The sequence below is a fragment of the Pagrus major genome, chromosome 6 (assembly GCF_040436345.1).
Source record: "Pagrus major chromosome 6, Pma_NU_1.0".
NCBI lineage: Eukaryota > Metazoa > Chordata > Actinopteri > Spariformes > Sparidae > Pagrus > Pagrus major.
The window spans coordinates 4,182,984-4,203,935 of record NC_133220.1 but is presented as its reverse complement, the minus strand read 5'-3'; the positions used below and the strand labels follow the sequence as shown (position 1 = coordinate 4,203,935).

Here is a 20,952-nt window from a genome sequence, read left to right as displayed (position 1 = left end):
AAATGTTCAGTGTTTTTACAGTAGCAGTGCAGTAGCGTCGGTCTTTTGTATTCAGCTTACTGTTTTGCTCCTTTAGCAGATGCTGTGTTTTAAAAAAATTATACAAAAACGTGCTCACGGTCAGCGTTCTTCATGGACTGTCTCTTCTGGGAGGGTTTGGAGATGACTTTGATCATCCTGCTCTGGAACGAACCCACTTCCTGTCTGTTGCCCAGGAAGAGTCGCAGCAGCAGGCAGAAGTGCTTCCTCTTGTCCTGGTCGGAGATGAACAGGGACTTGGCGCAGGCGAACATCTGATGGAGGCAAACAGAGAAAGTGTGAGTGACGGAGAGCAGAAGCATGTTTATGAAGTTTAATCCAAGTGTCAGAAGATGCCGGCTGATCCTGATGAGATGTTTAAAATCCTTTGAAGGTTTGTGATTCTTATAAAATAACTCCAAGTTAACTGGAGTTTATTTGGACTTTACTTCTTCTCAGAATGTGAAAGACGTCTGGACCTTCAAACTGTACAGTAAAGCAGACGCTTGCTTCTTGTTTTCTGCCTCAGCCAGTAAATAAAGAAGCAGCCGGTGAACACACACAGTGTGTTTACAGCAGCGTAGATTTTCTGTCTGACATGACTGTTTGTCGAGTCAACAGCGGTCTGTAATAAAAGAGGTGATTGTCTCGTCTGGGTAAACACACACAGAGCTGTCTGTCGCTCAGACACAACAGGCTGCAGGTCTGAGTCCAGCAGCGTTCAGGATCCTGAACATCGCTCATCTACAGCTGCTGGTTTCACTTTGAGATCAATAATCAACATGGCTCAAAGTTTAATCATCATTAACACCAGAGGACGGAAGTAATGAAGTACAAATACTTTGTTACTGTTCTTCAGTAGATTTTTCAGGTATCTTTACAAAAACTTTACATTTTCAAAACTCGTTACTTTAGTTTGATGCATTATTGTTATTTGGCGTCATCGCACACGCCGCCTTCCCAACATCACAAGACTGATGTCGACCTATCAGAGCACATAACGCACGGCAGACGCAGTGAGACGAAACAAAGACATAAGAAGACGTAAACAGACAGAGAGGGAGGCTGGAATGGGGAGAAAAGGCGTGTTAGTGTCTCGTATCTGCAGAGAGTTTCTTATTTTCTCTCTTTGTTGCTGCTCGGGACGCTTCACCAACCCAACATGTGGCTATTTGACGTCCTGGGAATGAGACTCAACAATCAACTATCTTTGTGGTGCGTTCAGGAACAGCTGGGACAAATCCTACTGATTCTACCTTTAACTTTAATAGTCTTTGAATTATATTAATATGACGTGAGCTTCAGTTAGCTTTGACCACAAATGTCCTTCAGAGGGAGACTTTTTACTGTGATACTCTGAGTACATTTCAGAGCCTGTACTCGATTACTTTTACTGGAGTAAAGAAGTTGAATCTGTACATCTACTGGAGGAAATAATATGTGGACTTTTACCACCTCTGATTATCACTGATCTGGCTGCACAAAAAACAACGCAACTTTAAAGTCTCGTGTTAAACTAAAGTTCAAAACAAACATGAAGACCTGAAACCTGCAAAGACAAAGGAGAAGTAATATAAACCCGATGACTGAGTAAACAGCTGAACCACTGCTCAGTAACCACTGGAGATCTGAGGCTAGACGACTCTGCAGGTCTGTGTTCCAGTATGGACAACAGCTGGTTCTGTTTAAATGCTGTGAGATTTGAGCAGAAATGGACAAAATAGGACGAGACAGAAAGAAGTTTAAATCCTGCTCTCGTGTGTCTGGTTCTTCTCAGAAAGTTACAGAATGAGTCACATGCAGCATCCTGTCAGAAATGTCTGGAGGATGGTTCAGATGATCCAAAAAGAACTTTGTTTGAAGCACACTGACACCATCAGTCATCCATTCTCATGAAAGTTAAGTATTGGACAGTTTTGGGTCTTTTGTGGGCTGAAGCTGTTTTCCACTGGATGACTGACATGAATTTTCTTTGTGTCAAAAACAAACTTCACACAAACAAAAGTGGAGAGCAGAAAACAGAAAAAAAAATCAGTTAGTTTTCAAAGTAAAACATTCAAAAGCGTCCTGGTTGATCCTGATAATTTAGCCGGGTCAAAGTTGAAACTTCCAGACAACTGGTGTCTCTGTTATTGAAGGAATTTGACTGACAGGCAAACACAGCAGACAGGTGTGCACATGGCATCAGATCAGGTATATCACACACACACACACACACACACACACACACACACACACACACACACACACACACAGTTCTCTCACCCTGGAGTTTGGCTGCTGATCGAAGACCAGTTTGAACGAGTCCGCCTGAGACTGACTGGAGCTGTCCAGACACATGTAGCCACACAGTCGATATACAGAGTCTCCATAACCGGCCTCTGGAGAGAGAGAAGAACAACAATGGAGGGATGAAGGTGCAGACGGACAAAGAGGAAGGTAAACTCAGATTCAAAGAACTTTATCAAATGTTTCTCTTCTAAAATTAAACATATTTAAGTGTCTTCACCTTTCAGATGGTCCTGCATGACTCTCCATCCTCGACCGCTGATGTAAACACAAGGAGGAGGGCAGAAGAACCTGCAGGTGATGTAACAGCACAGACTTAACCACAGAATCAAACATATTATTCTTCTGAACATGAGTCTCGACTGTCATCGAACCGTTTCTCGTTGCCGTAGGACTTCTGAGCCACCTTGGCGTGCAGGATGGTGACGCTCTGGTCCGCGTGAGCTTCTCTTCCTGGGTCCCTCGTTGATCCCAGTAACTGACAGCCTTGAAACCCCAGGTCCAGTCTCCTGATTGGACAAGAATCAAACAGAAGGTATATTGTGTTTGTGGCGTGTGGCTCATGGAGGTTTAAACAGGGCTAGTGTGAACTGTAGTGAAATTAAGTGGTGGTGCATTCACTTACTGATGTACAGACTAAAGTAAACTGGAACGGTGGTGCGTTCACATACTGCAATACATCCGGGAGTGCATTTGATTTAAAAACAGACTGACACAAGAGAATAAAGTATAAAGATAAAGATAAAGATTCACTTCACAGACAGAAGTGAAGAAGAAACAAGCCGACAGCTTGCAGACTGACTGTCAGACAGAAAAAATCTCAATGATTTGGGAACAAAAACTTTACAGACGGCTCTGAAGTCTCTTCTTCTACGTATATATTAAGCCACTGGACATTCTCACAAACATCATCATTAATTCTTCAGGCGGAGTGATTAATTTGAATGTGCCATATTTTCAGGAACATGTTCTGCAGACTCATCTGTGTGATTAGATTTCAAACGTTCGATTGAACAGCAGGTAAGTGACTGAAGGAGCGGCAACGTTAATGGACCGAGCGGCCCCGTGTAGCTCTGCTAACAATAGCAGCTGTCACATCGCAGTAACGGTGTAATGAGGAGGTTCTGCCCCGGGGCCCGGCAGTCTGGAATGCTCCTCATAATGAAGACTGTTGACACGAGAGGAAGAGAAGAAGACGGGACGGAAAGATAAAGAAGGATTCTGTGACTGATGATGACCACAGAGGCAAACAGTGGACGAGAGCTTAAAACAGGTTTGAGACATAAATACTAATATACATAATAATAAAAAGTGTGTCAGTGACTCTTTAGTTTTACAATCATTCTGTAAGTTCTCTCACTAATAAATAAGTTTGATAATCACTGAAATTCAGCAAAGCTTCATAGCTTCATAGCAGAAATATTATTTAATAAAGATTTGAATATCTCAGTTGTTTTTTATTTTAAAAAGGAATAGTTCAACATTTTAGGATTTTTTTTTCTGCAATGCTGAGAAAATAGTTTGAAACATGACGTCTGATAAAACCACAACTTCTTGTTCTTACACTCACTTTGGATTATAAAGAATGTATAATGTGTTTATTAGTGAGGTTAGGAGGTGAACTTTTGTCTTGCGTCATATTTACCATACAGACATCAGAGTGGTATCGATCTGAACATCTAACTCTCAAAAAACAAGCAAATAAGCGTATTTTCCCAAAGTTTTGAACTATTCCTTTAAAGGATTGGGGTTAAATATAAATTCTTCCACATTTTTAAAAGTGAAATGGTGAATTCATGTTAAATGATGTAATGACGTCATATTTGCACCAAATTTTCTACAAAGAAAGAAAACTGCATCGTCGTTTCTAAAAAATCTCTGTTTCTGACATTAAGATGTAAACGGAGCCTCTTCACTTAGAAGGACTTTTCCAAAAAAGGTCAGTTTCCAGTGACCTAGAACTCAGTTTATGTTTGCACGAGAGGCCAAAACTCTCAGAAAACACCACGTTTTTAATAAATCCGTCTGTACGTGTGGACGTAAAGCAGCAGGGTGCTCGCTTTAACAAGGACAGCCCGACAACAGCACGGTCACACAGTCAGAACACACGGAGAACACACTGATCCGAGTCATGCAGAGGCCAAGTGGGTCACAACTCAACAACAAGAGTTCATGTTCCTCTCTGCTCATAAGAGCAAACAGAAAAACTTCAGGTCGAATCAAACTCAACTGAATTTAACTGACGTCTTGTTTTGGATGAATGAGAGTGAATGAATAAGCTGACAGAGTACTTTAGGCCCAAAACGTCACCAGCGGAGGTCATAAATGTTCAGGGGAGCATTTTCCAGTGTGCAGACTCAGTCCAGCATTTGTTTGGATGTGTCAACTGTTAGAAATGTTCTCAAACCTTTTTTTCTTCATGTAGTTCTGAAGTTTTGTGTGGGGAGGAAACGTTGACTCCATGTTGGTGTAATGCATCGTACTGTAAGACAGTTTGTACTGTTGTTGTTGTTGTTGTGACCACTGATCTGTTTCTTTGATATAAAACACTTTTTTGTGACATTTTATGTAGTGAAATCTGAAAACCTGACATGTTTGTTACACCTAAACACTGATAAAACAGCACATTCACTTCAATCTGTGTACAATTAACTCGACTTTAGACTTTTAGATTGTGTGCAGTAAATATGACAAAGACCAATTTTGTGTGCCAGTCTTTCCCATTAAGTTCTGTGGAAAAAAAGATGCATCCAGATACCACATATATAAAATGTCAGGTGATGCAGTTAAACAACAAGAACGTCCAAGCAGGGTGGAGGCAGGGTTGATGGATGGGTCAAACAAACAGGGCCTTCACCCAGGATGACGCCGTTTGTGCGCAGATTGATGGGACTGGTTTGATAATGCAACGCAATCACCAGAATAAATGTTGGCAATGTACGTTTCTGCAACGTCAAACCACAGATATGTTGCAACGGCCCGAACGTGTACGACGTGTACAAATTTAAACTTATCCGGGGTTTGCAGAAATGTAAAACATTTTATTCTGGTGACTGGGCTGATTAAAGACATTAACCTGCATCATCATCTATCTTTGAGTCACACAAACATCCTCCACATATATACATTTACTTTGCACATCCAACTTGTGTAGAGTTTGAACCACAACAAGGCTGACGTTATAAATGTAATTTTAAGATGCATCATTCTTAAGTCCTGGGGTGTCCTGACATCCGAACCATTAAGGTCCAAATGTACGATACGATACGATACGATACGATATGATACGATACGACACGATACGATACGATACGATACGATACGATACGATACGATACGATACGATACGAGAACAAGACTACGACACCAGTCCAGGAAACAATCAAGTGACTTATGATTTATCTGTGTCCAGACAAACCTCAGGTAAAGACTCTTTCATTAACTGACTCCTGCCCTCATACAGCGGTTCATGTATTCAGAGGAGAGCAGCTGCTGCTTGTGAGGGAGGAGAGTCGGCCCGCTGAGCTGAATACTGAATGTTCTGTTCAAATATGAGGGGGATCCCACTGACCCGGTACACAGTTCAGGGTTCACGCTTGACTGGCTGCATGTGTGTGTGTGTGTGTGAGCAGTCACCAGGGTGCCAGCAGTAGTCTAAATTAGACCTTCCCCTCTTCAAAGGTCAAAGGTCAGTGTGTCAGGAGCTCAGACTCTCTGGCATTTCACACCGAGCACACAGAATAGGCAGGAGGAAGAAAGCGGGGAGGCGCAGAGAGGAATCCACTTTCACCTCCACAAACTGAGGTTGTTCTGGTCGTCAGGGCTGAAAGTTGTAATGACCGCAATCATCGTTAGGTTTGTCAGCGAGCGCGGCTCAACAGGTGTCAGGGTTGTAAAAATGGACGAGGGGAACGTAGTTTAGACGTTTTTAGTGGCACCGTCCATAACGAGGTCATCAAGGTAACAGAACCTGTCCTCACCTGAGTACTGACATCAACTATTACACAAGAAACTGCTCTTCACATCCTGTTTCCTGCTGAAGCCCCTTTCAGTCATATAATGTATAACTTTCATCTCTGTTTATGTGATTTTGTCATTCAGACGTGTTCGATATGATAAATTATGTATGGGCGAACAAACTTTTTGTTCTGGTGTGAATCAAAACAAGAGCTTTTATTGAAGTCACGTTCGTGTTTATCGAATATTTATGAGGAAAAATAATTTAAAAGTTTATTTTTAAAGGAACAGTTCATCCAAAAATGTAAATTCAGTGATCATCTCCTCCCTCCACGCTGATATAAAGTCAGGAGAAGTTTCGTAGTCCACAAAACATTTCTGGAGCTTCGCAGTAAATCAGAGTTGCAGCGTCCTCCTAAACAAACTGAAGTAGCTGGAGACTTATTTCAATAAATGAAAAAAAAACTTAAGTGGCTCCATACAGCTCGTCTGTGACGCTCCAGAAATGTTTTGTGGACTACGAAACTTCACGTGACTTTCCATCAGCGTGGCTGAATTTATATTTTTGGGTGAACTGTTCCTTTAAGGGACATTCTGTAGGGAACACCTGGTGTGTCTTGGTGCACTTCTGGGGAGATTTTAGTGAAAATATTATATAAAGTTGATTTTAATCCAAATAGAAACCTGAAGAGTTTGTAAGATGAATCCAGCCGTGCAGATCTCATGAGAAAGGCTCAGTATCGCATTAAAAATACGTTTTATGACCAGTTTACTCAAATATTGAAGCTTTATAAAGTCATAGAAAACGTTTTGTCGGTGATGCCACCCGGACTCGTGCGCCACGCTGCGCTCCGTGAGCACCTCTCCAGACCCCGGACTCTCTCCCCCGTTGTTCGGGTTTCAGAGGCTGGGGGGTGGGGTCTCTGCCCTCACAAATACTTCTCCTCCTGCCATTTTAATACCTACACACCATCCCTCCACCACCTCACTCCACCAGTGCGTTAAAACCAAGGGAAGGTCACGGAGCGACACAGATCTGAACGCATTTTCACGTCCGAGCGCTCGTTCCTGTCGGCTCAGTGAGGACTTCTCTGAAGACAAGAAAAAGTTTGGGATAAACTTCAGTGAACTGTGAGCTCACCTTTCCTCACCGGGACGGTGTGTGTGTGTGTGTGTGTTTCTGACGGAGAGTTCCCAGCGGTCTTACCTGTCCCATCCGCCGGTCCTCGGTGCGTCGTGTCCGGCCAGCAGCGTCCCCAGGTGAGTCAGCGGGCTGAGCGGGTCAGGGGACAGAGGAGGGGGGTATAACAGAGCCGGGTCCGTCGGGGGGAATCCGGACTGGCTGGTCGATGTTTCTGGCAGGACGAGATTAAAAGAGACAAACTGATCGAGTTCATTTGAGTTACATTAAACTAAATCTGCAGGCTGATCTCAGGTCTGTGCAGCGGTGCGGGGGCGCACAGTGCAGCTCAGTATCAGCTGCTGGACTGATTGGTCGATTAAGAGAAAAATACATCGATTATTCGTGAATCATTTGTGTCGCTTTTCAAGCAAACTGTCAAACCCTCGTTTGTTCCAGCTTCTAAAATGAGATGATTTGTTTCTTTTCTTTGTCTAAAGTGACAGAAAACTGATTATTTTTGGCTTTTGGACTCTTGATCGAACAAAACAAGACATTTATGTGCCACCTTGCACTGTGAGAAACTGAGATCAGCCTTCTGTCTGACATTTACGAGACTAAACAGTCAACTCAGTGTTGGACAAACTGATCTGTGATGAAAATAATAATTAATTGTTGCCTCAGTTGCCTCTTAAATCTACTTTCAGAGGAGTTTTCCTGCATGTTAAAACTTTTAACCTTAATGAAACACACAGAGCTCTGATGAACACGGCCAGGTGGATCATTTAAGGCATTTATCTAAAAAAAAGAGAAAAAAATGAAAATATCAAATATTTTTGGAAACATCAGAGGTGCTGATGGCTGGTTTAAAATAGATGAGTGAGAGAGAGAGAGAGAGAGTGAGAGAGAGAGAGAGAGAGAGAGAGAGAGAGAGAGAGAGGCAGAGTAATGCTGTGGGTTCACACTGGTTGAATGGAGGTGAAGCTCTGTGCAGTCAGAAGGCAGCATACAGACAGACAGACAGACAGGCAGACAGGCAGGCAGACAGGCAGGCAGACAGACAGGCAGACAGACAGACAGGCAGACAGACTGGTAGGACAGTGAGTCTTCCAGTGAGTGCAGACTCAGTTTCACAAAGACAGTTCAGTCTTGTCTTCATTTTACTTTTATCTAATATAATAAAATAAAATCAGCCATCCTGCCCTCAGTTTTTTGGGTTTTTTTCAACTTTAGTGCAAATTTTACATGGATCACAGTCCACGAATAGAAATTAAAACAACATGCGTTTCCATCCATTAGCATGTGGATATTAGGTTCCCACTGAACAGAGGAGCACGACGGGATGATGTAGTTAAAGGAGCTTCGGTCAGAGTGAAGTAACGAGAACAGTCTCCTCATCGCAGCGGCACATCTGATGTTTTCAGCTCCTCACCGGAAGTTTAACTCACATAACCGTCTTTTTTTAGTTTTAACAGGGGTTTTAACCAGTCATGTTTCCATAGTAACAGCCTGTGACACCTGCTGTCCAGTGGCACCAAACAATAAAGAGGAAAATGTGGCTCACAAGTTGAGGTTGTAGGAATAGTTTAATGAGACGACAGTAACCTGATGGAGAGTTACAGCAGTGATGCTGTCAGCCTGATGTGATACTGAGTCCTGCCACTAGAAGCCACAACAGGTCACTTCAGCTCTGAGTCAGATTTTATGCTACTGGCTGTTGATTCTGTGTTGTATTGTCAACTTTCCCAGTAAAAGGTCCTGTAACTGTTCAACTCTTACACACGGCAAGATTTACTAAAGGGAGCTGAGCAGTTTGACTCTTTTGCTCAGTCAGCTGTGTTTTTTAGTTTGAAAAAAAAAAGTTTTAATTTCCCCAGAATTAGTGGCGCATAAATCCTACGTAAGATAGTCAGGAACTACAGTATGAAGGTTTGTGCAACAGATGCATTTAGATTTCTATCTGAAGTCTGATCTAATCCAAAATCATAAGCTGCGTTTCAACTGCAGGAACTGTCCCCGGGGACGAGGAACCTTTGGAGGAACTCAATGTGTCTCCACCGAAGGAACCAGCGTCTACATTAACTTCCAGGAACACTATTTTACTCCCCAAAAAGTCTCTGCTAGCGGAGGTAGAACATTTCTGATTGGGTTTCATTTCAACCACCTTTTTTAAAAATCTGCATCCACAAACCGGTTTGTTTTGTGCCATCAACACAGAGTCACAAAGAAAAGACGGACGGTATTTCATCGCTGTTAGTCAAAAATGAGGCGTTAAAAACAGCCGTCGCCTTTTCATAGGTCATCGGACTAATGTGTCTCATCTTCACAGTCTTCAGACGTACGTGGAGGAAGCACCAAAGGAACCTTTCAGTTTCTTGGAAATTAGTTCTTGGGATCAATGGTTCTCGGTGCTTCGGATGGAAATGCAGCTAAAAAGTCTATCTTCATGAAACTGGCCTCAGGTGTACAGTCAGGTATGCAGACAGATAATCAAGCAGTCAGACAGTGAGAGAGTCAGTCAGTCAGGGCCGCTGACAGGGGAGGAGACACCGGGTATGTTGTCCATGGCCGAGTCGTTAGAGAGCCAGAAACATCCCTCTGACCCTTAAAATACTGACAGAAATCATCTTGTCCCGGAGCACAAGCAAGACTGTGGGCAGCCCTGCAGTCAGTCATACAGGAAGTGTGTCAGTGAGACAGGCAGTCAGGTAGACAGTCAGTGAAACAGGCAGGCAGTCAGTGAAACTGCTAACAGTAGCAGAGTCGACATCTGGTTCCAATCTACAGCCACTAACAAGAAGTGCTGTGTGTTCATCTCAGTGTGGCTGCAGCTGTCACTCACACCACCTACAGTAGCGACCGCAGGCTGCTGCTCCTCCCTCTCTGACCTCCATCACTCTTTACTTTCACCTTTTTTACTTTATGTTGCCTCCATGTGTGTGAACATATGGTCTCCATCTCTGTCCTGAACCGCAGAGCTGATGTGTTTTTATCTCAGTGTGAATCCGGCCCGTCAATCAACCTTTATATGTAACTCACACTTCTTGACCCACATCCTCCACCTGTTGCTTTAATCTTTCAGCCTGAGGAGGGGGTCGTTATCAACCACGGTTTAACTGATATCACCGAGTCTGTGTTTTTAATTAATGTCGCTCCAGGAGCATCGTTTCATCTGACGAAAGAGCTTCACAGTGGAGAACTGGAGGGAGCTGAAGTGGCTGAACAGGTTAAAGAAACAGTCTCAGTTTAATTCTGATGCCTCAGGAGGAGATTCTTCTTTAGATTATTTTATTTTTTACATTATATTTTGAAGGCAGAAACAATACTGACTTTGTCCACAGGGGCCTCCAAAATCACCAAGATATCAAAGTTGCTTGCAGTAGCTTTAAGTACAGGGCAGGAGAACAGGCATCGTATCCTGTTTGGAACATATTACGATAATAATCACTTGTTATTTCCTGTTTTTCCAGTTTTCTGTCGCTGTTTATAGGTTTAGGCAACGAAAACACTTTGTTAGGTTCAGGAAAAGACAGTTTGGGTTAAAAAAAAGACCCCTCGACAACCTTAACCAGGTGTTTTTAACAGGATAACTTCTCCCTTGTGCTTATTTTTCTGTTTATCATTTCACAAAAACTTGATTGCTCGGTTGCAATAATGTTCCCGCTGCAACATTAATTATAATCTTCCAGGAACAACAACAACAGCGGTGATATCAGTCCGTGCATCAGTCACAGCCTAAGAAACTGATTTCAGATGTGATGAGGTGACAAAATCAGATATTAAGAGCAAAATAAAATGTTTAAACTAAACTAAGACCTCCTAATGAAGAAGACACAAAGACGAGTCACTTCAAACATTAACACATGAGGCTCGGACGATACACGATATTATCGGCCCAGTGAACAGCGCAGGCTGATGGACGCTGAGGTGAGACTGCACATTAGTGATGTTGTCTTGTTTAGTTTACAGCTGCTTACAGCAAACACGACATAAAGCCTCATCCAAACCCCTTGGCTCCACATTTTCTCACACTTTAAACCCGAAACTTGCCAAATTGTTCTGCTGGGGTTCATCTTTAAAAAGAAGTCATCCATGCCTGCTATGACAGATCTGTGTGCCATTTCCTTTCAAAATAAAACCCTGAAGATGTCGTAACAGCTGCTAGATTCTCAATGTTGTGATAAATATTACATATGACAGTAAATAGAGTGATATTTGATAATATCTAATATCGGCTCAGCCTAAAATACACCACATCAGTTTATTGCTGATACTTTTCTGCTGTATTTGTGAAAAGATACTGAAACTATATTTTTTAATACCTAGAACTATTCAATAATAATATTTTGAGTGTTTATCACTTAAGATTTGTACATTTTTATAGGTGCCTGTGTCATTCTTCATGTTTTCTGGCTCCCTGGCAGCTTTATATTTTGTTAAACTGAGAAAATGAGAAGTCAGACTTACAGTAAAAACTAAAAGTTAATGTACCAACATGAAGTAAGTCTGTAAATCACTGTAAATATTAACAATGTGGAGCTAATAAAGTTATTTTCCTTTAAATAAAACTTGTTCATCAATGCATGGACAAACTCCAGAGGGTTCACCTCAAATAAAACAGAAGATTAAAGACAAATCTGAATATATAAACTTTGTGCAGCAGAAACATCTTTTCTCTTTGTTCCTCCTCTTTTAACCATCTCACAGCTCCTCAGATTTAACAGCATCAGTTACTTTGTGTTCTTTATCCTGGAGCTTGACTGTCTAACAGGGTCACTGCAGTCTTTGTTTCATAACACTGAAACAGAAAAGCTTTTGTTTTAATATGAAATGACAACCGGCTGATGTAAGAGGAGCATATTGTCCAAGAGGCAGTAGTGAAACATGCTGATTGTACACTGGATGCTACAAATATCTTCTACTGGAGAAAACTTTTGAGCTCCAAACCAACACAGCCCCCCAAAAATCTTTTCATCAGAGCACAACAAGACAAACTGAGACGCTGTGTGCACATTTAGTATTTCTGAAACGCTTGAATGTTTTATAACAAAGGTCCTGGATTCAGTCGTCTTTCCCCTGACAAATTGAGGAGCAGAAACTTTCCAACAGGACGTCGACAACAGGGTCAAATATCTGTCACCTGTCACAGTTTCTCAATCTCAGGGTCACGACCCCGGCAGGAGGTCACAGGATGGTTATCAGGGGTCGAATGATTGACAGAGGGTGAAAAAGTAAACTTTAATTATACTCATCTGGAAGCATCATTTAACATTTGGTTTGTATTTCAAGATGTTTGTTTTCAAGTCATCATGTCTCACAAGGCTTTAACTTCCAGTCAAGCTGCAAGAGTGAGTCCACATCTCTTAACATGCAAACATGCTAAACTAAGACGGTAAACACTGTACCTGTTCATGGCTCTCATGCTGCGTTCAAGTCAACACCAGAGGTCTGAATTTCCTAGATGACATTTCCAAATCCCCAATTCAAAGTGTTTCAGGTGCACAACGAGGGAAGTGAACAAAAGACTGTAACAAAATGACGTCTCTTTGAGAAGTGTACAACCCTCAGCAGTGCAGCAGAGGAAAAACACACTCATAAGGTAACAGATGCCATTAAACATGTTTTCACAGCACTTTTATGAATGGAAATATATCTAAATATTCGATTCACAAACCAAATACGAATACTGTTATCTACAAATACACCCTATGGAAATAAACCCCATTGTTGTGTGACATCAGACACCTGCTCGGTCGTGAAGTCGGGGCAGATAAACATGACTCAAGATTACAAGTAAGAATTGTGACTTCGAGTGGCGTTTCTGAGTTCTGAGTTGTCCGGAGTGCAGCTTCAGTCTCGTTAAACTGTATTATTAAAAAATCTTTACTAATCCCTGTGAAGAAGCTTGAACTGTTGTTTGTTGCTTGGTAGAAATAAGACGGCAAAATCATCTCCGACTCACCTTTCCCGCCTTCTTCCCCGATGTCCAACTCCTCCATGATGGCCTCTGCTGACACTAAGAGGGGGCGTTCCTCAGGTCCATGGTGACGTTCACACCTGTTTTTAGGATAACCGCACAGTTAACACGGATCTCTTTGTGAATGTGACTGATGTGGTTTGACAAGCAAACGCACAACTGGCAGATTTTATTATGAGGGAATAAAACTGAGCCTCCAGTGTCCATCAGAGCTGAATAATTCAATTCATGCAGCTGTCCACTAAACATCAGCTTGGCTTTGTGTTGCAGCTTGATGGTCTGTTGAATTCAGACGTTCCCCTGCTGTTGGATCATCTGCGTAAAGTCACCCTCACTGCAGCTAACAACCTGATCTGCCTCACTGAGGACAATGCACTGTGACTTTAAATGTAACACAGACCCAAAAAACAGACTAAATACTGCAGTTTATGTATCAAGCTTCAAATATAATAAGAAATACAGTCAACAACAAGAAATAATAACTTCTGCTGACCTGAAATCAAGAAGTCAAGTCTTCGTTCTGCAGCTTCTCAGTTAAAATCCTCCTGTTGTTCGTCTCATTCTGCTGCAGGTTCAGTTTCTTTACGTCCAGTGATGCACAGTTATGTCACAGTTTCACCATCCTGACTGCAGAAAAGGTTTGGTTTAGTTCAAACACGTCAGAAGTCCATCAGTCAGTTCATAAACACGATGTTTCCACCACAGCGTACAGTCTACAGTCAGAGAGGCTTTAGTGGAAAAGATGTAAGTGTGTCTCTGTGTGTGTGTACATGTTTGCACACCATCCCGGATCTGTTATCTGACCACCGGTCTGCGTGTGTGTGTGTGTGTGTACATTACTGTATCTCTCAGTGTGTGTGGATAAAGAGATAATCACCTGTTGGCCGACTGCAGGTTTCTCACACTCACCTTTCTCTCTGACAAACACTGCAGCTGACTCATAGAAATGCTCCTTTTTTTTACATTTCTGAAACACTTAGTTCACATTAAGTTTATCTGTTTAGTCTAAAATGCAAACCAGGTTTTATTTCTTGTGTATTAAAAACCGCCCGGTCCTGTTTATTATTGCTAATCAGAACTACATAAAGTAGTACATAAATACAAAATTATAAACACCCATAAAAACGTTCTTTATTGATCCAGAGTCAAACTGCACACTTGAGTACAAACTCAAGTGTGCAGTGTCTAAATGATCAACATGTGATCATGAAGCCACTGCTGAAGTCTGCTGTAGAGACACAGACTTGGTTATCAGTAGCTGTAGTTAATGTATACAAGGTCCTTATGTTTCTTTACAGCCCCGACGTTTAGGATCAGCACGTTTCCAACATCCTGAGACTGAATAAACAAAACTACACATAAAATACACTAATTTTCACCAGAATCGTCAAGCCAATGCATTCACAGTAACTCGAAAGATACGATGATCATGTTATAATTAATCTAAACATAACAAAAGCACAAGAACAGAAGAGTCATCATATAATGTTTGCAAGCATTAGCATTAGCCACCACATGCTACTGGTCCCACAAGACTGTAGCAGCAGAAACCCTGAGTGGATTCATTTCAGACGGAGTTTTGTCTGTTTTGTTTATTTAAGAATTTGTTATTTCTTCATTCAAAAGAAGAAAGAAAGTGTCACTTACACTTGAACACCACAGCAGGCCACAGCAGGCCATCTACATGTACCAGTTATAATGGTGAAATGCTCTTGTGGAGATTTATGGACACTTACACTGGACTCCTGTATGAAACTATTTGAAGACCATTCATGGTGAGCAGTAAATATTTCATCAAAAACTAGAAGAAGTGGGACTCTAATATCACAAGACACCTCGGGAATCAATACATTGATTAAACAAACAAAATGCAATGTGTAAACTAGCTGTTTTAGAGGTGCTGATGGCAGATACTTATTTTATGCTAAGCTAAGCTAACCTGTGAGAGTGGTGTCAATCTTCTTGTCGGACTCGCTGCAAGAAAGAGAATATGTGTATTTCCCAAAATGTTAAATTATCCCTTTAAACGTAAAAAATGCAGTTAATATGGTTTTAAGCAGGTAGTAAAATATTAGCTGTGGAGGAGACAAACTATAAACCAGCTCTATATTTCAAAAGGAAACTCAGTTGGTTGAGTTCGTCCCCTCAGTGACACACAGAGACGCTGCAGTGTGTCCTGCAGTGTGTCTGTGTTACAGGCTGCTGAAGACGTTACAGTCTGTTGAAATCAAACAGCAGGACTCACCAACACGCCTGCGTTTTCTATCAGACAGCAGGGAGAAGAATGACAAACAATAAATAAGTCCTGGTTACCGTTCCAAAAATACATATCTGATCCATCCGACAGCTGGAGTTGTTTACTGCCCCGGCGAAGCGATTACTACTGAGAGAGAGATTTGTTGTGTTTGAGTTGACGTGAGACGCCGGAGGAAGAATTTGAAGTCACATCAGTCAGACTCAAAACGAGGCGCGATGAAAAGAGTTTGGAGAGCTCGAACAACGATTGATCCAAACCTGATTGAAATATGTTGGGCCTCTGCCTCGCATGCTGATGAGCAGGACCAGAACAGATCAGAACCAGGTGTCCAATCAAAGTTTCTTTAGCTTTATATTAATTCATCTAAAAATTGGGTCTGAATCCAAAAGTTAAGTCAGTAATATTGTATTTCCAACTGAGTCTGAGTGCAAATGCAGTTTGTACGTGATATCTAACAATCACTTCCTTTATTGATTAGTCTGTTGATTATTTTCTCCATTGATCAATGAGTCGATGAGTCTATGAAATGTCAGAAAATTATTTTTTTTTAAAATAACTCAAAAAGAAATAAAAATAATTAAAAAACAAAATATTCACATTTGAGGAACTGGAATCAGATAATTTTGACTTTTTTCTTATAAAACTGACTCAAACTGGTTAATTCATGATCAAAGTTGTTGGTGATTAATTGAATACTTGACAACTTATCTATTAATTGTTGCATCTATTAACTGTAAAATACTGGAAACAAGTGTCGGTTATAGATTTTCAGTCCAAATTAATTTAGTGCAGCTAAAACTGTAAGCAGTCTCTTTTGTCACAGAGAAACTCTCTTAAAATTCCCTTTCTGCTTAAATACACTTTAATCAGCAGATTAATCGATAAGAGTAATCATTAGCTGCAGTCATATCTCCCTAACACATGTTTTACCTGATAATCAGTGTCACATCTGGTCTAATGCAGTTAAAAACATCCTGTACAGTTGAATCTGTTGTGCAGAGTGATGCTGGGCTCAGGTGAGAGCTCCTCGTGTCCTCTGACTGTAGTTTAAGCGGAAATCTGGAAAATGCATTAACACGTCCTGCTCCATAGGGGGCAGCAGTAACAGGAAGTCCAGTTCACATGATGCTGATGTTTGAGTTGCTGCACTTTGTTTAACAGTGAAGTGAAGCTGGTGTTTTATTTTCTGTTTGTTCCTCATCTTCCTCTTTTCTTCTTTATGATTCTGATCCTCTGTGCTTTGTAACGTAGTCTCAGGTTTGAAGCAGGGCTGGACAATATATATAATATATACTGTTACTGTGATATGAGACTATATATGGTCTTAGATTTTGGATATCATTATATGGTGATATGTCATTAATGTCGTCTTTTCCTGGTTTTAAAGGCTCCTTACAGTAAAGTGACGTCATTTTCTGAACTTACCCGACTATTCTACTTGTTCTAATACTAGTCATTTAGTCATTATATCAACATTACTGATGATTATTGATCAAAAATCTCATCATATATTGTGTTAATATTTTGTGATCCCTTTGATGTTGTTGCAGTATCAATATCGAGGTATTGAAATTTGATTTTGTTGCCCAGTCCAAGCATTTAGAAGAGCTTTGGAGGAGATCTCAAAATAAAAATATATATTGTATATATACATATATACAAAATATTGCGAATTACTGTATTTTAAGTCAATTTTGCCCAGCCCTCAGGTGAAGGGAAGGACAGATGTCTTCAAAAATGTCCTGGATCTGGACCCAAATGGAGGTTTTTCCCTGCCTTTATTCAAGAACGTGGTCTTTCAATTTGAGATTTTCAAAACAGCCTCGTTACTTTAGTTTGATGCATTTGAGGTGAATTATGGATTCTTTTTATTTGGCGTCATCGCACGCCGCCTTCCCAACATCGCAAGACGCAAAGACGTAAGAAGACGTAAGAAGACGTAAACAGACGGAGAGGGAGGCTGGAATGGGGAGAAAAGGCGTGTTAGTGTCTCGTATCTGCAGAGAGTTTCTTATTTTCTCTCTTTGTTGCTGCTTGGGACGCTTTACCAACCCAACATGTGGCTATTTGACGTCCTGGGAATGAGACTCAACAATCAACTGTCTTTGTGTTGCGTTCAGGAACAGCTGGGACAAATCCTACTGACTCTACCTTTAACTTTAATAGTCTTTGAATTATATTAATATGACGTGAGCTTCAGTTAGCTTTGACCACAAATGTCCTTCAGAGGGAGACTTTTTACTCTGATACTCTGAGTACATGTCAGAGCCTGTACTCGATTACTTCTACTGGAGTACTGAGTACTACAAGTGTCTGAACTTCTACCTGAGTGAAGAATGTGTGGACTTTTGCCGCCTCTGCTTTCACAATAGGTCGACATTGTGAGAGTTTTATGGATGAAGGTCCACTGAGTTGTAGTTTGAATCTCTGAATCTCTGCTGGAGGAAACCTGACGGTTTATTTTTACAGCCTGAACTTGAAAAGACCTTTTTAAGAAACAGCCACTGTTTCTTTTGTCGTCGTGATCTCACATTCAGGCCAACGTCAACAGCTGCTGCAGCTCTCTGTCTCCTTTTAAACAACTAACTCTGTTTACTGAGCGCTTGATTTAAACTCACTACACGTGACCTGCTTTTCTTTTTCTTTTTTATATTATATTTATAGCACATTTTCCTTCAGATTAGACGTCAGTAATAAGGTGGTTTAGTTAATTATCCTGTACTTTCACACAGAAGAAACACAAAACAATCTAGTTCTCTGTATAAAATCTGTATCACAGTTAGTTCACATAATAAACAGAATACTAAAGGTGTCCGGAGAGCAGACACAGTTTTAATTTGTTTAAAGAGTTAATTGGAGGAAATAGGATCTCCACTTCTGTATTTAACAGCTGAGTAACAAACACACAGTTAACAGTGACCACGGCGTTCACCTCCGACCAGTCAATGAAACGTTTAACGAGAAAATATCACGTCTGAGCTCAATGATCCTCTTTGTGGATAATTATAGAACATATGTTGGTCTGTGAGCCACGCTGAGGGGCAGCAGTGTGTGTGTGTGTGTGTGTGCGTGCGCGTGTGCGTGTGTGTGTGTGTGTGTGTGTGTGTTCAGTAGCAGCAGGATGGTCGTAGATTGTTGTTTGGTGAAGGAGACAGGAAAAGGTTGTTGGGGGTGGAGGTGGGGGGGTTTGGCGACTGCCATATAGCTACAGAGAGTTGTACTGAGGGGTCTTTGTCCTACACACACACACACACACACACACACACACACACACACACACACACACACACACACACTCTTCATAAAAACAGTCTCGGGCTTCAGGTTCGTCCCATCAGACTTGGATTGAGACCAAACTCTGAAATGAGTTCATACGTTGAAAAGTCTCCTGTTTGTGAAGATAAAGTGTTTTCATTCATAAATTTACAGATGCTGGTGTAAACTGTTAACAGTTACCTAACGCCTATTATTACATTAATTTACATGTGATTGTTAGTTAACTTATGTAACTTATGTTAATAGCAACTATTAAATGATTCTGAATTAATACCTCAGTTAACATGAACACCTTTAATAAATCATTCGTCATTAGACTGATAAGTTAACTATTACTGAACTGTGATTAATGCGCATTACTGCATTATCAAACTGTTAATTAGATAATGGTCTGGGTTAATATTTTATTCTAACTGGCAGCAGGGTGTCAATTCACTCCTGAAACAGGACAGCTATAAAACACGTTCCCACAAACTACACCTGCATACGAAACGAAACAAATCAAAAACCATCAGTTAAACAAGTGTATAAATTATCGCAGTGTAAAGACAATATGTCAAGTTATTATCCGTCGTCTCTGCTCGCTGTTGAACGTGATGGATATATTGAAAAGATTAATTTGATCCATCTTCAGTTGTCCAGTCACTCTGCCAGCATCAAGCTGGTGCAATAACCCCACCCAGTGGCCACAGGTGACCTACCCTCACATCTATTTTATTATTAAGATCATTAGATGAGCAAATTACCAGTGAATCCACTTTTCTATGCAGGAAAGAAAGAAAAAATCTGTGACATCATCACAATGTAAAGTCTGTGGGCCGAGCAGGAAACTGTACTGAACATATACAATGAGCCACATAACCAGGAAGTAAACCAGGAAGCTAGAAAACGTCAGGAAAATCTTGTATATTATATCTATATTTACTGTTTGTCGACCGTACGCAGTGTTATGACTTTGGATCTTGCTAGCATAATGTTAGCTTACTGGCTAACAGCTGAGCTGAAGGGTTCATGAAATGAGCTGACTAGTTTATCACCTGTTGCTGAGTCGTATCTGCAGTCCGTAGTGAACAACATTTCTATTGCATAAGTAGTTTATGGGATTATAATTATTGCTCCAGCTTTTAGTCAGACCCGCAGGTGTTGCTGATTATTTCAAATTCTTGGATATGTTTCTCTGAGCCAGTTGTAACACAGGTCCATATCTATATTATGTTTGAAAGTAAGAAACTAAATATTGAAACCCTATTTGTCTCAATATATTTGATCCAAATCCTGAAACTGAAAGATTACGCCGCACCAAATAAAACCAAATAGACTTAATAAAATAATCAGATCATATAGATTAAACAGATAAATCTATTATAATGTAAACCAAAACAGTCCTTTAAGTCAATTGGATTAATTAAATGGTTAAAAAGAAGGTTGAGTTTCTGTGTGGCCACGATGAACGACTGTAAACTTTAATTTTGGTTTATTTTTATTTTCTGTTTTTCTAAATACAAGGTCCCATTTTTCGTTCTGTCTCCTGAGTCTCATTTAAAATTGTCATCAGTGTCATTACTCCTCCTCCAATTAATCCAGTGTGTTCTGATGAGCTCAGATAATGATAAGGGCCAAAGAAAACGTGCTCTTGCTGGAGGTAATGAAACATATCAACATGCACACAGAGTGATGTGACACCACCGGACATCCACCTCTGGTATAAAAAAAAGATGAACATATAAAAATGATGTCTTAGTTGACTTTTGAATAGTTCAACAGATCCTCCTGACTTGATGAGTGGAGAGGACGGTTCCAAAGTGTTCGGGCCAAAACACCAACAGTTACCTTTTGTTTTATAGTCTGAGGGGTTCATGGAGGGCAGGAGAGCGTCTCCTCGCTGCTGAAACATCTGTTTCAGAAAGCCTGAAGAGTCAAATCTATACGTGATGAGAAGCAGGTGGGAGGAATCAAAGACTAAGTGTTATATGCAGCCGGACCTTTGACGGTGGACGTTCTGTTCAGGTCATCGCCAAAATGTAGAAGGCATTACTGCGGCCTGCTCTTTAAAAAGCA

The 20,952-nt window shown here is 40.9% G+C and overlaps 1 protein-coding gene across 1 annotated transcript in view; it reads right to left on the bottom strand.

Annotated features, from left to right (window-relative positions):
• The window catches only part of rbpjl (recombination signal binding protein for immunoglobulin kappa J region-like), a 21,467-nt gene extending 7,355 nt beyond the window's left edge, over nucleotides 1-14,112 (bottom strand). Inside the window, exons 1-7 of the mRNA XM_073468964.1 lie at nucleotides 13,855-14,112; nucleotides 13,347-13,441; nucleotides 7,472-7,619; nucleotides 2,682-2,816; nucleotides 2,528-2,598; nucleotides 2,284-2,399; nucleotides 119-293 (exon numbers count right to left, since the gene is read on the bottom strand). Of these exons, the coding sequence (XP_073325065.1) occupies nucleotides 119-293; nucleotides 2,284-2,399; nucleotides 2,528-2,598; nucleotides 2,682-2,816; nucleotides 7,472-7,619; nucleotides 13,347-13,383 (682 nt within the window). The 5' untranslated portion in view covers nucleotides 13,384-13,441; nucleotides 13,855-14,112. The remainder of the gene's footprint in view (nucleotides 1-118; nucleotides 294-2,283; nucleotides 2,400-2,527; nucleotides 2,599-2,681; nucleotides 2,817-7,471; nucleotides 7,620-13,346; nucleotides 13,442-13,854) is intronic.
• Between the last annotated feature and the right edge of the window lie 6,840 nt (nucleotides 14,113-20,952).